Source organism: Falco punctatus, assembly GCF_963210335.1.
Source record: "Falco punctatus genome assembly, chromosome: 3".
NCBI classification, from domain to species: Eukaryota; Metazoa; Chordata; class Aves; order Falconiformes; family Falconidae; genus Falco; species Falco punctatus.
The window spans coordinates 18,043,868-18,058,717 of NC_137582.1; the positions used below are offsets into that span (position 1 = coordinate 18,043,868).

General features: G+C 43.7%; 1 protein-coding gene across 17 annotated transcripts in view; it reads left to right on the top strand.

Annotated features, from left to right (window-relative positions):
• Positions 1-14,222, top strand: part of MTSS1 (MTSS I-BAR domain containing 1) — a 127,025-nt gene extending 112,803 nt beyond the window's left edge. For 9 of the 17 annotated variants that reach the window (XM_080378373.1, XM_080378376.1, XM_080378363.1 and 6 more), the window contains 5 exons: positions 5,662-5,781; positions 6,788-6,982; positions 9,311-9,475; positions 9,833-9,995; positions 11,262-14,222. In XM_080378373.1, coding sequence (XP_080234499.1) covers positions 5,662-5,781; positions 6,788-6,982; positions 9,311-9,475; positions 9,833-9,995; positions 11,262-11,956 — 1,338 coding nt within the window. In that variant the 3' untranslated portion in view covers positions 11,957-14,222. The remainder of the gene's footprint in view (positions 1-5,661; positions 5,782-6,787; positions 6,983-9,310; positions 9,476-9,832; positions 9,996-11,261) is intronic. The other 8 variants (XM_080378377.1, XM_080378379.1, XM_080378365.1 and 5 more) reach the window with 4 other exon arrangements.
• Positions 14,223-14,850: the final 628 nt, after the last annotated feature.

Genomic DNA, 14,850 nt, shown 5'->3' on the forward strand with positions numbered 1-14,850 from the left:
TGTTGGTATAACAAATAGGTATGTGCTCTGTGTGTCTCTAGTTCTGTATACCTTTACGCAGAGGAAAAGGTAACAGATCATTGCCTGGCCACTTCATCTTTGCTTAAGTGTCTTGCTTTGTATGTTCAGCACTAAGTAAGTGGTGTGTGTTGTGCTGACAGATAATTGTGATCGTGAGCTTACCAAGAAGCTGTTCAATTTACAGCGTTATTTCATGTTGTGTGTCTCTAACCAACTGACAGATCTTCCTTGTTGGTGTCGTGCTTTGGAGGCTCGGTGGTGGGTGGGGAGGAGCAGCGGTATCAGCTGCTGTTTCTAAAACACTGATGTCATTGTTTCTGGTAGTGACACTGAGAAAGCAGAAAAGCAAGCTCTGGAGTCAACAAAAGGCAATTGAAAGCTATATGTCTTGCACAGGTGGACACTTCGCTGAGGTTTGCTGGCTACATGCTGTGGCATCTGCTGGGGCTTTTAATACTGGATTTTTTTAAAAAAGTAGAAAGGGGCTACATAAAATTCCCATATTATGGGAATGAGAATACATGATTATGTGAGCTATGTGAAGCCTTTATGCTCTCACCTACATTTTAAACGAGCGTCACTGAAAATTAAACTGCATTTATTCAAAATCACAGAAGGGGTGGGGGGAAATCTCAAATGAGGAATAAGTAAAGATTTCAACAGGGTACAGACTATACCAGAGGCGAGGTGACTGCCAAAATGGAGGCTGCTTTTCAGCCTGCATTTGCTGAGTAGTAAGTCTTCACAGTTATTATGCTCTGCATAGAAGATAGGAAAAAGCAATTATAACACCAGCCTCTGCTCTACACTGGTTTAGTACAATCACTTTTCTGCAGCATTGCTGTTAACATCACTGGAAGTAAAAGCGTTAGCCTCTAACAGGTAGCTGTACATGTGGAAAGGTCACTGTAAAATGCTTTAATATTCATTAAGCAAGTACAGCTGAAAAAGCATCACAGGTCTCTTTCTGGAGCAGAACAGGTTCTCTAAATGCCAGATTTGAGGTCAGCTGTGGTCAGCATTGCCCGTGGCATGCACTGACACCATGTAAAGCCCTTCTGACAGACCTGCTGCTGGGAGCACAGAGCAGCTCTTCAATGAACATTGAACGTGGCTGGTGCTGCTGAACTCACATGTTGCCCTATGTAGTAGACAAACTGGGAGACGTCTGGGAGTATCTTGCATGTGCTAATAGTACAGTTACATCTGAGTTAGTGGGATAATAATAGAAGGATCCACTGGAATTGGAGTTAACACATGTGGGGAAGCAATTGAACAGTTGGATTTTAGAGGCTGCTTGTGACTTTGTGGGGATCAAAGCAAGGGGAGAGAAAGGAGCAGATTAAGAGAAAAAAAAAACTGCTGATGTGCTGCAAACAGCAGAGCACTAAGTCTTTCTTGTTAGACTGTTCTGGAAATCACTTTACTTAACCAGTGAAGAAGAGGGAAACTTGGTGTGAACTTGCTTCTGCACATGCAGATTAGCAAGGTGGAAAGATTCTGCTTTTGAGGAGACTCCATTGCTTGAAGTAGCTTGAAGTTAGAAATGGGAAATACATTGTTACAACTGTTCAGTTTTCTGTGTAAATTAAGAAGTGCTCCCAAATCAGACCTAAAAAAAACCCAAACTGAAATGCACCTGTATTTGTTTCTCCTAAACTTGCTTGTTTAGGTTAAGTTCGCCAACAGTTTGTCCCTGACAGAAAAGAGGGGTGAGTAGAGCCATGTTCCTGGAAGCGAGACAAATTGAGGAGGTGACCTTGAGTCACTATCCAAAGCTTTTTGAAAGGTAACTGAGATGTTTTCCAGTGACTGGAAAAGGACATTGGACCAAGCTCTTCATTAGGATTTGGTCTCCTGGGAAACCCTTGCCCAGGAAGCTCTGTCTAGTAGTTGAGGAAGGGAAGAGGTTAAGAAAGCAATACTATATTTGAATGGAAAACGTAGCAGAGGATGCAAGCGGTCCAAGATAACCGCGGTTCTTTTATAGGTTAGTAAGACAACAGATGGAAAATATGATCACACAGTCCAGTAGCCAAAAATACAGCTTGCTTTTTTTTTTCATATCCTTGCTGGAATTCATACATACCACACCAAGCAGCGGGACACTATCTAAGAACAAGCCATGGCACAACGTGGAGATACCAAGCTGTATATGTATCGAGTACATTTGAGGAACTGGTCGTTACTATGCAGAGCACAGTTCTAGCTTTCTGCTGATTCTGTTAACTTTAAACTTTTTCTCGGAAGAGATGGTTTGAGAGTGGAGCAGAACCACCATTATCACAGCTGTGGTGGAAAAAAAAAATAAATCTCCGAAGGTTAAAATAGCTAAAATGAAAGAGCTAATTTTAAAATGATTCAGACTAAACAATCATTTTAAAAAGGGGTCGACTAAAATAAATTGAAAAAAATCCAATAGCTAAATTTCTCACTCCATGGGATGTGGAGTAGAAATTGCTCTGCCTGGTGTTTGCCTGTGTGTGTGCTCCCAGGAGTGCGTATGCAGTGGGTGTGCATCTAGAACAAGCACTCAAAAGTTTGGAGACTTTTTGCCCAAGCAGTAACTGTGCAGTTTCTGTGTTCAGCCACTTGTGTCTATTCTGCTAAAAAAATGAAGGGTGGTCTGTGCTTCCCACACCCAGGTCCAACCATTCAGGACTGTGCCTGCGGTCTGATCCAGGCGGCCTTTGACGTGCTGCCACTCATGTTTTCTTTACACTTTTCCTTCAGGAGCTCAGTATTCTTCTGCCTCCCTCTCCATCATTTTCTCACTGTTGTAATCCGTTTTTAGCAAGACCAGAGGCTGCCCTTCCCTGTGCCATGCAAGTTTCTCAAGATGGGGAGATTGTTTCCCTACCGTCACTTCTGGCATTTCCTTCAGCTGCCAAGGTGTTTGCCCCGGTCTTGGTTCATCCTTTGTCTAGCTTTGCCTGCTGAAAACAGCCGTGCCGAGTTAGTGGGAGAGTTAGTTAGTGGGAGAGTGCTTTTTTTCATCTTTTTCTTCACCTTGGAGTCACATTATTGCAAAAGTAAGCTCACCACTTCCAGTCTTTTTTCCCCGTATGCCAAGTAAATTGAAAAATTCTTTGCACCTTCAGAATTTGCATTTTGGGCTTTTTTCTACCTATTTGCTGTATGCAGCTTTGTTGCTAATAACTCTCATTTATGACCAATTTCTACCATTACTTGACATAATCTTGTGAACTTTCTGGCTTCTAAACAGTAATAGTCTTTTCAGATGTAAACTCCAAATTCTCAGTTGTCGTCATTGGGGCATCTGCAGAAACCAAGGTGGCATGAATCTGTATTTGGAACTGAGACCTTTCAGTGTCTGCCCTGCCACATGCAGGGTATGCAGACCCAGGAGGGTCTTCCAGGCCATAAGCCTGAGGTTTCAGAAAACATCTTCTGTGATGCCATTTTTCTCTCTTTTTTTTCTTTTTGTCATGGATAAAGTGTAACAGTGATGTGAGTGTTCTCATGGGCCTTCTCCAACAGTTCCTTTTGCTGGGCTACCTGGAATGTCAGGCAGAACTCTGGTGTTTTACTGTAAAAGCTAATTTTCTATAATGTATTTTTCTTTAAGCATAGAAGAAATAAACTCATCTCCGTTTAGTGTACTGTAGTTACATCTGATGGCAGAGTCAACTGCAATTCATGTTTGTCAGTATTCTTATTTTTAGAGGTTTTTCTCCTGCGAAAGGAGTTGCATTAAATCAAGAATGTGACAAGTTCCACAAAACATCAAGCTACTGCACCACCAAGTACCCCGCTGCGTGCTTTTCACTTCTCTCTTTAACAGCTACATGTCATTTGTTATAGTTTCTTCTGATCTTACATTCACCTCAACTCTTACTGCACTTTGAGTTTGAGCCTTGTTAATTGAGCTTACCTGTACCCTCAACAAATTTGACAGGGGTCACCCACAGATCTGATCTCATGTCAGCATAAGATGGGATACGCGTTATTTCCATAAAATAATCCACCACATTACATGCTTTTAAAATTTTTTCAACAGCCTTTGCAAAGTTTCAGTTAAATCCACAGTTTTCTAATAAGCTCAAGATGCTGATACAGTATTGACTTGTTAACAGCCCCAGTAGTCCTCACCAAAATCCTTGTGGTGATGGTGTTCTGTGTGAGGAGACCAACATCTCCTTTTACATAGGCAATTAGCTATACATTCCTTATATATAGCTTCTGGTGAGCAGTGAGACAACTTCTGGATGTTAGCAGTAATTACTTCTCTGCAGTGCCTCTTCTCCAGCTTTTTATTGCAAACTCATCCCAAGATCTTATCTAAGGTTAACCGATGAAGTTTTATTTCAGATGAGATTTCCCTTCCTCTTCAAAATGTCTTTCCTTGAAATCTGAGGCTTTGCTCCACAAACTTGATACAAAGAGCTCATTCTCTCTGCTGTCATGAAGTAAAATGTCGGGGATATCCTTAGATAGACTTGCTTCACTGGTCTTGAACTATGAAAGGATAAATTAAGTGTTGCTAGTGTTGAATTTCCTGACAGTGAATACAGCTCAGTACTGCCCTGACAGCTTTGGCAGTATTCTTAACCATTTCCAAGCACTTGGTCGGACCTGCACACACACCCCCACTGAGGGGGAAACCGCTTGTGGGGGGGAGGTGAATCAGAGCATTGTAGTTGGTGAAATGGTCCACGTGGTTATTCACCTTGGCCTGCCTGTAGGTGAATTAGCTGCTGTTGTAGAGGTCTTGCAGCAGCAAATGTGCATAAAGGCATGCAGTGGAAACTGGAAGAGAAGTTCCTAACTAGGAGCAAGATTTTTTTTAGGTGTTTGATGGACACTTTATGGTCTTGCATTTTCCTTGGCTCTCCATCCAAGCCCCCATTATTTTCCCTCCCTGCTGTTAAGGGAAGGCAGGTGGCAAGCACATGCCACCACTTACACACTCAGCAGAGCGCATGTGCCTTCATACGGGCTGCTGGGCAGAAAAGTTTGAGTCAGAGTGCTTTCTGGTGTATGCATACTACCTGCAGAGGCACGTGCATACAAATAGTGCACTTTGGAAACCTCCAGTTTTGGTAAGTATCACTTCTTTCTCTGTTCCATATTATTTGAACTCAGATGAGCTTTTCACAAGCACTTTTGCAGATCAAAATATCCGAGAACTTGTGAATGTAAGTGATGTTTGCTGCTCCATGTTTTAAATCTAAACTTTGTGTCTTTGAAGTACTGATGATCTGCTTTTCTGTATAAATCAGTTGTCTCAGTATATTGCATGTTTGGACTGTAGGTGCCCTCAGCTCCCTCAGCTTCTTGCTCTGAGACAGCTAACAGAATTGAGACGCTGAAATTGCAATGAGGAGTTGAGATCGCTCCCTCAATTCCCTCATTCTCAAGCAGCGTGGCAAGTTCTCACATTAAGCAAATGGCTTATTTTGTTTCTCAGATTTCCTGAACATTAGCAATGGTTTTGAGCAGTTTCTAATTGGTTTTTAAAACCCTAACCCTTTGCTTCTCTCATCCTTCCCCCTCTCCTGTGTGTGTCTCTGTGTATGTGCTTTTTGTCTTTTTTTTTGTGTGTGTGTCTTTTTTTTTTTTCTTTTTTGGTGGCTTGTGTATCCTTTCCCTGCGTTGCGGTGCTGTTTTATGCTGCAGAATTCGTCCAGCTCTGCCTCTTCAGAAGCCTCTGAAACCTGCCAGTCAGTGAGCGAGTGCAGTTCCCCCACCTCAGTCAGCTCAGGCTCCACCATGGGGGCTTGGGCCTCCACAGATAAGGTGAAAACTTCATCTCAAAGACATACAAACCTACTAGCTCGTTATCCGAACCCAGCAACATTTGGACAACCTCTCCCACCCTGTGCATGGGATGCAGCCAGGATAGCTCTCTGTGAAGATGAGAATAGGAACTGTTGCACGCTCCCTTAGAAATTAATCTAACCATGACAACACTTGCCTTTAAACTAGCTGCTAGGGGGGAGCTACAAACTGGGCATTTTACAGAGGTAATTTTGTAAGAAAAGCTCATTGTCTGCCTTTTCTACTCAAAGAGATTGTGGCACGCTGCCCAGACCCAGCTTGGTTGCCTAACAAAGAGCATCTTGCCCAGGTGGTACTGTTTGTGGCTTCTCCCCTGTCTCCCATTAGGTACCACACATTTCCACTGAGCAATTGGGGTTTGGTTTTGACCAAAACAAAAAGGAAAACAAAACACACATGGTTGGAATAAATTAAGTGGGATACACTCCGAATCAGGGAAGTGACAGCAGTCTCCATTCTCATCTGGTAAATCCTTGCTGTTGGTTTGTTCTGGTTTTTTTCTTCCATGTCATCGTACAGTCAGAACACGTCATGTTTGAGGGCTGTATGCTTTTCCTCTCTGTCCAGCTACACAGAATAAATGCCACCAATGCAAATGCCTCCAGTTTTGGAAATGTTTTGTTTCTATGTCCGCAGTCTGCAGGGTACCTAAATTGCAAAGGCTTTTTCACAGTGTACTGCTTTCATGGACAGAAGGCAGAGCTGCTCAGCCTGGAGACAATGACTACTAGATTGATGTCTGAAATTTGTTATACAAAATAACAATTTTCAAGCAATCTCACTTCTGAACCAAGTGTTGTATCAATTTTCTGTTGTTTATTTGCCGCAAAGCTAAGCTTTTTCTTTCTTTTGTTTTAAGATACAGAACTTTTCTCCCTAGAACATCAGTCGCAGTATATTTTCATATTCATTCTGTTTATATTAATTTCTCTGTTTTGTTTTTTTTTATTTGTTTCGTTTCCAGTTGTCTAATGGGTTTTATCACTGTAGTTTATCAAGTGACCCATCCGTAGCTTCAGTTGGTGCAGGTCCTTTCCCTCATTTCCCGCCTGTCTCCCGCGCGTGGACTCGGGCTCCCTCGGCCCTCCTTCCAGACTACGTTCATTATTACACCATTGGGCCAGGCATGTTACCATCATCTAAGATCCCTAGCTGGAAGGTTTGTGTTCCTTTTGTTGTGGCAGTCCTCACCTCCTCATACCAACAGTGTGCGCACGGCAGTTGTTGCTACCTTTCAGTCCATGTAATTACTCGTTGATTTACTCTGTGTAATACTCTGAACGGGCACTGCATGGTGATAATAAGAGAGCTAAAATCGTGAATATTTCTGAATGACCTTGTCTATTCTGGCACTGCCTAAAATGCATTAAAGCTGACAAGGCCTAGGTAGGAAAGGATAGTTTTATGCTGCAGAATTCATCCAGCTCTTGCCTCTTCAGAAGCCTCTGAAACCTGCCAGTCAGTGAGCGAGTGCAGTTCCCCCACCTCAGTCAGCTCAGGCTCCACCATGGGGGCTTGGGCCTCCACAGATAAGGTGAAAACTTCATCTCAAAGACATACAAACCTACTAGCTCGTTATCCGAACCCAGCAACATTTGGACAACCTCTCCCTCTGGAACACTGGTGAAAGCACTCTGGGCTCTATTCAGCGAGAAAGAGCTGTTCAGCACTGTCAGAGTGCTCACTTGGGCAGGGAAGTGCAGGCTTGGCATCCAGGCGGCTTAGTGACACCGTATATTGAATGACATCACGTTCTCACTGTGGCGGCTCTGCTCGCCCCCCCACCTTGGCCATAGGCAGACGTGCTCTTGTAGATCTAGCTGGAGTGGTTTAAGAAGGTGCTTGTCACCGGGTGAACCTAAGCGATGACTGAAGCTATCCTAGCTTTACTGCCACTGCGGGAAACTGCTCACCCAACTTGTTTTGCTCTCTTGGGTGAGACCATCGAAAAAGCGACGAGCGCAGTAACTTCTTTCAGTTGCTCCAGCTGGATCTGCAGGGATGTTCCTTAGCATCAAAACATCTCTGCTCTGCCAGAGCCTTGACCGTCATCACTGCCAGGTGATTCCCCTTGGAGACTCTGCCCCGGAGGAAGAGGAGAAGGTCTCTTGTCTGTTGCCCTGAATCTTCACAAGGCTGATGTGCAGTTGACAGTAGCTGCACCGGTCTTAGATGCCTGTGGATTGTTATATGATACTGTATATGCACCACGGGATCTCTTTGTACATGCAAATTGAAATACCTTGTTACAGATCACCCTAATCTCTCTCTCCAGCAGCTAGAGGCTGTTGAGATACACACAGGGTGACCACAGTGGTCCTGGGGCTTCAGGGTCATATTAGTTGTGGCTATGCTGGAAGTACTTCGCCAGTATATTCCACAGCAAAACACTTAAGAGCAGAGACAGAGCTGTGAAGGCAAGGCAGAGTTTCATGTGCTTTAATAGAACCAAAATACCTGTTTGCACAAGGGGCTTCTGTCAGTACAGCTACCTTGCACTTGCCATACCTTGGGCTGAGACACATGTCAGTAATAACCTATGGTGTGGTCTTAGCCTGTCATTAATTACTTACTGGAAGGCTGTGCGGAGGCTGCCCAGCAGCCAGCTGCTGCCAGTGGTGGGGTATGTGGCCCGTTCTCATGCACAAGTTGTTTCTTTTATTTTTATTTTTAAAGCACACCTGTCTTGGTGAAGGAGAACTCTCTTGGGATTGGGCTTGCCCCTGCAGCAGCTCGTGTGTGGGTCGCTGCTGCTTAGCGGTGGTTCTGTGTCCCAGCACAGGTCACTGGCCAGTCCTGCTCCTTGTGTGCAACGTGTGGTTTCTGGGCACCCTCAGGACTTTGCTTAATAGAGCCCTGAGTGAATGTAGCCCTCGTGGCCTGAGGAATTTCTGTTTCTAATTTGGCACCAGTAGTTCTGGGTGAAGTTAGTAGTCTTCAATACAGATCCTTCTTATAAATGAGATTTCAGCTAGTAAATAAACTTATGAGATCGCTCAGAGTAACTTGCTCCTCTAACGTATATCAAAAATCCATTCAAGCCTGATTTTTCAGAATTGAAGACACACATAACAGCCCTTAATACTAGAACTTATGTACATCTAGAACAGTTACATCATTGATTGGACATGTATGTATATTTTCTGCTGTGTGCCAGTGATGTTTGCGTTTGAATTTCTGAAAATATAGGCTCTAACACAATGGAATTTAATTTGGAGATAACTGTAGTATGAATCTGTTAAATGTCTTCATGTAAGAATGCGTAGGTAGAATAGGAAATTTAGATTCCCTTAAATAAAAGAGATAAGAGTTTTTAAGTGAAGTTTTTTAATATCCCTAAAATTAATTTATTTCTGGCCTTATTCTGAAAGGCATATCCAGTTTGATACATAATTGTTTGCATTGAAATTGCCCTTTTGCTTAGTTTTATGTGTAACTAGAGCACAAGCACTGATGAAAGCTGTCACTAACAAGCACTTTTCCTTAGGACTGGGCCAAACCAGGTCCATATGATCAGCCAATGGTGAACACATTGCAGCGTCGCAAAGAAAAGCGCGAACCAGATCTCAATGGAGGAGCTCAGAGTGGACCAGCCGTGCCCCCCGAGGAGGCCCAGAGACCTCGGAGCATGACGGTGTCAGCTGCCACAAGGGTGAAGCTCGATTTCAAATACACTATTTGGTGCAAAGGAGGTGGATGTGCTAGCTCCTGCCGGTATTTGTGGACGTGCTTTATGTTGGCACGTGTTTATCTGGCGAGCAGTACCGGTGTGGTGGTGGTGCGGTCAGTGGAAATTGCGTGGGCAGGAGAGAATGTGCCATTGGGTATTGGCATTCGCAGAGCAGCTGCATCCAAAGAAGGGTCTGTTTCTAAGACCTGGTAAATGGTTGGACAAATCCTGTTGGGTTATGATGGTGGCAAGCTCTGCCTGGGAGGAGAGACAGCTAAAAGTCGGTGAAGATTGACTAACCCTTCTAGGCGTAATGAGTCTCTTGCTGTGTGTAACCAGCAGGGTGAGGAGATGGAGGCCTGCGAGGAACTGGCGCTCGCTCTGTCGAGGGGGCTGCAGCTGGACACCCAGAGGAGCAGTCGGGATTCCTTGCAGTGCTCCAGTGGCTACAGCACCCAGACAACAACTCCGTGCTGTTCAGAGGACACAATCCCATCTCAAGGTACGATCCAAGAGATGCTCTTTTTCAGAGCATTCCCAGCCTGGTCATCATACACTCACCACACGGTGCCAAGCAGCTGTGTTCCAGCAGCTAGTCAGCTGGGGAGAAAGGGGTAGATGTTGCTGTTGCGAAGTTTTTTGCAGCTTGGAATGCAGCCTCGATTTGTTAACTAAATAGAAACCTGTATTGCTGCATAGTGTACTGAAAAATAGTATTTTCTTGTGCGTTACTAGAATGAGCTTTAGCTGAAGGGTGCTACCATTTTAAAGAAGGTGCTGGAATTATTCTTCATGGATTAAGTGGAATGATGCTGGTATTGCTATTGCATCATATTGCACTTACTGTGGCAGTAGCGTCCTTTATGAGCTGTTGTCTTAGCAGATAAACACCCATGAACTTTGTTTTCTTGTTCCATCAGTACTCTGAATCTGTTCTTGGTTTCCCTTTGTGACCTTTTATTTCCTACCTAAGCAGAAATTTTTTAATTGGAAAAAGCATCCACTGGAGACCTTAACTTGGGCATACCTGGGAAGCTGCAATAAGGTGTTGGGGTTTGTACCCTTTTTCAGAACCAGCAGCAAGAAAAGAGGGACCAAGTTTGGTGTTTGCAGCTCAGCAACTGCCTTGTTTGCTCAGCTGAGGTTGGTTGTGCTGTGCAATCACAAGAGGCTTGCGGAGGGCCTAGCTTGGCTCAGCAGTTACATGGAAAGGAAGGAACCCGACGCAATTATTAAAGCTGAGGCTGAGTTTTTGGAGCTGACAGCTGGGATTTACTTTGTTTGCAAAATAAACAAATGCTGCTAAAATCAGCGGTACACAGTCCCCTGAGCCCTGCATTGCCTAGTCTAAAAAACAGGTTTTAGTCACTGACGGTTTTAAGTATTTGTATCTGCAAGTGGTAGCATATGGCTTGCAGGATGCTGGTGTTGGTATCTTCATGTTGGTGACAAATACTGAGTCTTAGTTCCTTAATTAGTTGGTTTCAGAGAAGGTACTGAGTGTGTGCCGTTCTTCTCTTTCACAAGAGATGTGGGCATCCTGCAGCTTTAGGGTCGGTCTGATGTAGTGCCTGCCTACAGCTGCACAGTCTGAGAATCTTGGTCACTCAGGCTTCCTTCCTCCTAAAGATGAAGCCTCTCTTAATTGCTATTGAACTCTGGGCCTTTTGCGTTATATATACTTTCTTTAGTTATACATATTTTAGACTTACTGACATGACTCAGCTGCCTTCTCCAGCTTGTTCCTAACTCCGTCTTTTGGCATCAGTTTCAGATTATGATTATTTCTCTGTGAGTGGTGACCAGGAGGCAGAGCAACAAGAGTTTGACAAATCTTCCACCATCCCAAGAAACAGCGACATTAGCCAGTCTTATCGCAGAATGTTTCAAACCAAGCGTCCTGCTTCCACCGCAGGTCTGCCAACCACGCTTGGACCAGTCATCGTCACCCCCGGCGTTGCCACCATCAGACGGACCCCTTCCACCAAGCCTTCAGTCAGGCGCGGTACCATAGGGGGAGGTCCCATTCCGATCAAGACGCCAGTGATTCCTGTCAAAACACCAACTGTCCCTGATATCCCAGGGGGACTGCCCGGCACCCTCGCTGGGACAGAAGAATGTCCTGAGCAAAGTCCCGAATCTCCAGCAGCAGGAGATGGTGGTCAAGGTGTCACCAGCATGCCCTCGTCGTGGAGCGGACAAGCGTCTGTCAACCCTCCGCCGTCAAGCCAGAAACTGAGTGCTGCCGACGAGCAGAGACAAGCAGTTCCCGAGAGCGAGGGGGAGGAAAGCGACCGGGATGGTGTCGGCACCCTCACACCCGCAGGGCAGCCAGAGCTTGACCCTGGAGAGCTGAGTCCCGGGGACGTCCCGCAAGGTGAAGATATGCTGAACGCCATTCGGCGTGGTGTCAAACTGAAGAAGACGACCACGAATGATCGCTCAGCACCTCGTATTTCCTAGGAGTGGAGAAGCTGCCAGAGTACTAGCCACCGAGGAGGAACTGTGAGAAAATAATTTGTCTCTATCCATTCCAATCTGTAATCAATGAATTTTTTAAGATACTCGGTAACAGACAGTCTGAAAGTACTCTAAAAGAGAAATCAAGGTGAAAGAGCGTAGTAAGACATAATTTTCACTGGTGTTTTAATTTGTAAATATCAATGATTTTGTTTCTGCATTTTTTTGATCTAAGTTACACTTTTGATTTTTTCTGAAGGTGCCAAATCTCATTTACCTTTTTTATAACTCTGTTTGTAAAGTTTTAAATCATAGGAGAAAAAAATGTTGAGTAGGTAACTTCAGCAAAGGGATTTAATGAAAATCTGGCTTTTTTGCAAGCTTTTGTAGAGCGCCTTGTAATAGTGAGGTTAAAAAACAGAACAAAACAATGGGACTTATTTTAAAGTTTAAGTCAAGCTGTAAGGCACAGATGCTCGTTTAAGTATTAAAAAAAAAAGTTTGAAAAGCAGGAATAAAAATTGACAATAAAAGCAATACATAATGCAAGGAAGAAACCTGCAGTTGATAGAGTATTTGGGGGGGTAGTGGGGGGAGGGAGATGCCATCAGAATAGCAGATGCTGTTGCACAAAAGTAGCCTAGTAGGATTAATTACTAGTAGCTTCATGGTAAATGCATCAGAATAAGCCATATTGGATTGCAGTGTTTTGTTTCTGTAGGGTGTTTTAAAGACTGGGGTTTTTCCACATCTCTTTTTTGACTGCACAGCAACAACTCTCAGTCACGTGCATGCAGCCTTAACTGTGTAGGCTTGGTTCTTCGACCTTGACTTTTTGTTCCACTCATCCTTTCACTGAAGACGACAGGCTTAAGGCAGTTACAAATGTGAAAACATTTTTAAAATGCAAGCAGGGAGTTCTTAGATATTATCAAAATGCCTTTTTCTGACTGTGCCCAGCAGGCTGGGCACCTTGGAAAGCCCAAATATTTTGAGAAAACACTTAAAAATTTGACAGGTGTAACCAGCTTGTGATCTAATAAACTGAGAATGTTTCTTTCCAATACAGGGGCTTGTTTTTCTTAACTTCTTTTAAATGGCAGTTGATTGGCTTTTCTTAAATACCAAAAAGAAAGGGGCGAAGGGTGGGGGGTGGGGAGATACGTTTTTTTTGATAATACTGTGAGTCTGACCACTATATTCTCTTTTTTTGTACTTTAAGTCATGTTTTTTGGAACGCTATTGATAGAATTATTAAGAGTTGGATTTTTTCCTTAAAGTAAAAGTAAGTTATTGCTGCAATACCCGTCTCCTAAAGCTGATAGAAATATGCAGACCCAGGGCCAGGATGCGTGTTCCCGAGCAGACAGTCCAGAAGGATGCCGTCTGCCCACCCACAGCAGACCCACGCGTGGGTGGACACCAGACCTGCGTGTCCAAGATTGTTTAAAATGCACCAAATAATACATACAAGGGGCTAGGTTCCACCACACGCTCTGCAGATTTCTGTTGGCTCTAGACTTGCCTACATAACCTCTTATGCTTTAATACATAACTGCATTGGATGTGAAACTTCTAGTAACTGTGTAGTCACTGTGTTCTATATAACATTTTACACTGCTGTGGTTGCTAACCTTTTTTTTTTTTTTTGTTATGGCTTAAAAGCAAAAAGAAAAAAAAAAAGGCATGATTCTTAGAAAATATTAAACCTTCCTTTCTTTGAAAAACAAGCTCCTTATTACAGAATATAATAAACAGTAGTGCCTGTGGTGTAGCCCACCAATCTTGATACAGTAGCTGATGCATTGTGCAAATGAGGCTTTGAGATGGTTTTTGCATAAACAAAAACTGCTAGGAGATAATCTCAATAGTTAAAAAGTGTTATTTAAACCTTTGAAATAAATGGATGTAACTGTACCCGAGTACAGCTTTTCACTTGTTTAGTTCTTAAACGTTAGTATAATCGGTAAAATTTAATATAAAATGTTGCCAAATTCAATGTAGAAAGAATGTGACAAAACACTTTGGATAGTTCTATTGTTTGTGTTTTTGCATATTGTAAAAGCAGTGTCACAGCTAAAAAATAAAATGTTTCTAATGGTAAATTATTGTGGTTTAGTTGCTAGTTTGTACTGAGAGTTGACCTCTCCCTGTGCAGTTTTTTGTTCTAAACTGGTATAAATAATTGCTGTAAGTGTGTCTCCCTTCTACATTGTAATGATTGCTTAAGCCTACATTATAAATAAAGAACTGCTGGAAAACTTCTGTATTTTGGTTCTTAAAAAGACTTTCTGCTTCCAGAGCTTTGGGTATCAGTGGTGTCATTCAGACTTCTGAAGATCACGTGGAATCTGTATCTTAACAGAAGCAAGAGAGAATGAACAAACAAGTAAATAAAATCACATATAGCTGTGTTTGACTGATGTGCACTGGAAGGGTAGTGGCAGAACAAAGATGCAGCGCTAATGATGGAAATTCCCATCAGGTAACAACTGATGACATTTCCCTGTCCCTCACTGTTGTTATCTAGCCAGGAAGCACAAATAACCGGACACGTTTGCGCATCTGCTTCAGTGCTGGACCGCAGCTCCTTTTCTCAGAGAATTGCTGCTGCCAACACTGCCCACGCTTAAAGCCAGTTTATCAGGCTCAACACCAGTGCTGTCTCCCACACGCCCCGGCGTGACTTAGGCGTTTCTTCTGTTCAGCTTTCTCAGGAGCAAAGGTAGAAAGGGAGGATGTTGCTCCCACTTGCAGCTACTACGCAGTGGCCCAATTTATTTCCTTGCCACTGCAACTGTCCCTCTGAGCCGAGGGCTGCTTGTGCCAGGCTGGGAGATGGCAGAGTGGGCTGGGGGGGGGGCAGGGCAGGGGGGCTGGGCTTGCCCTGTGGTGGT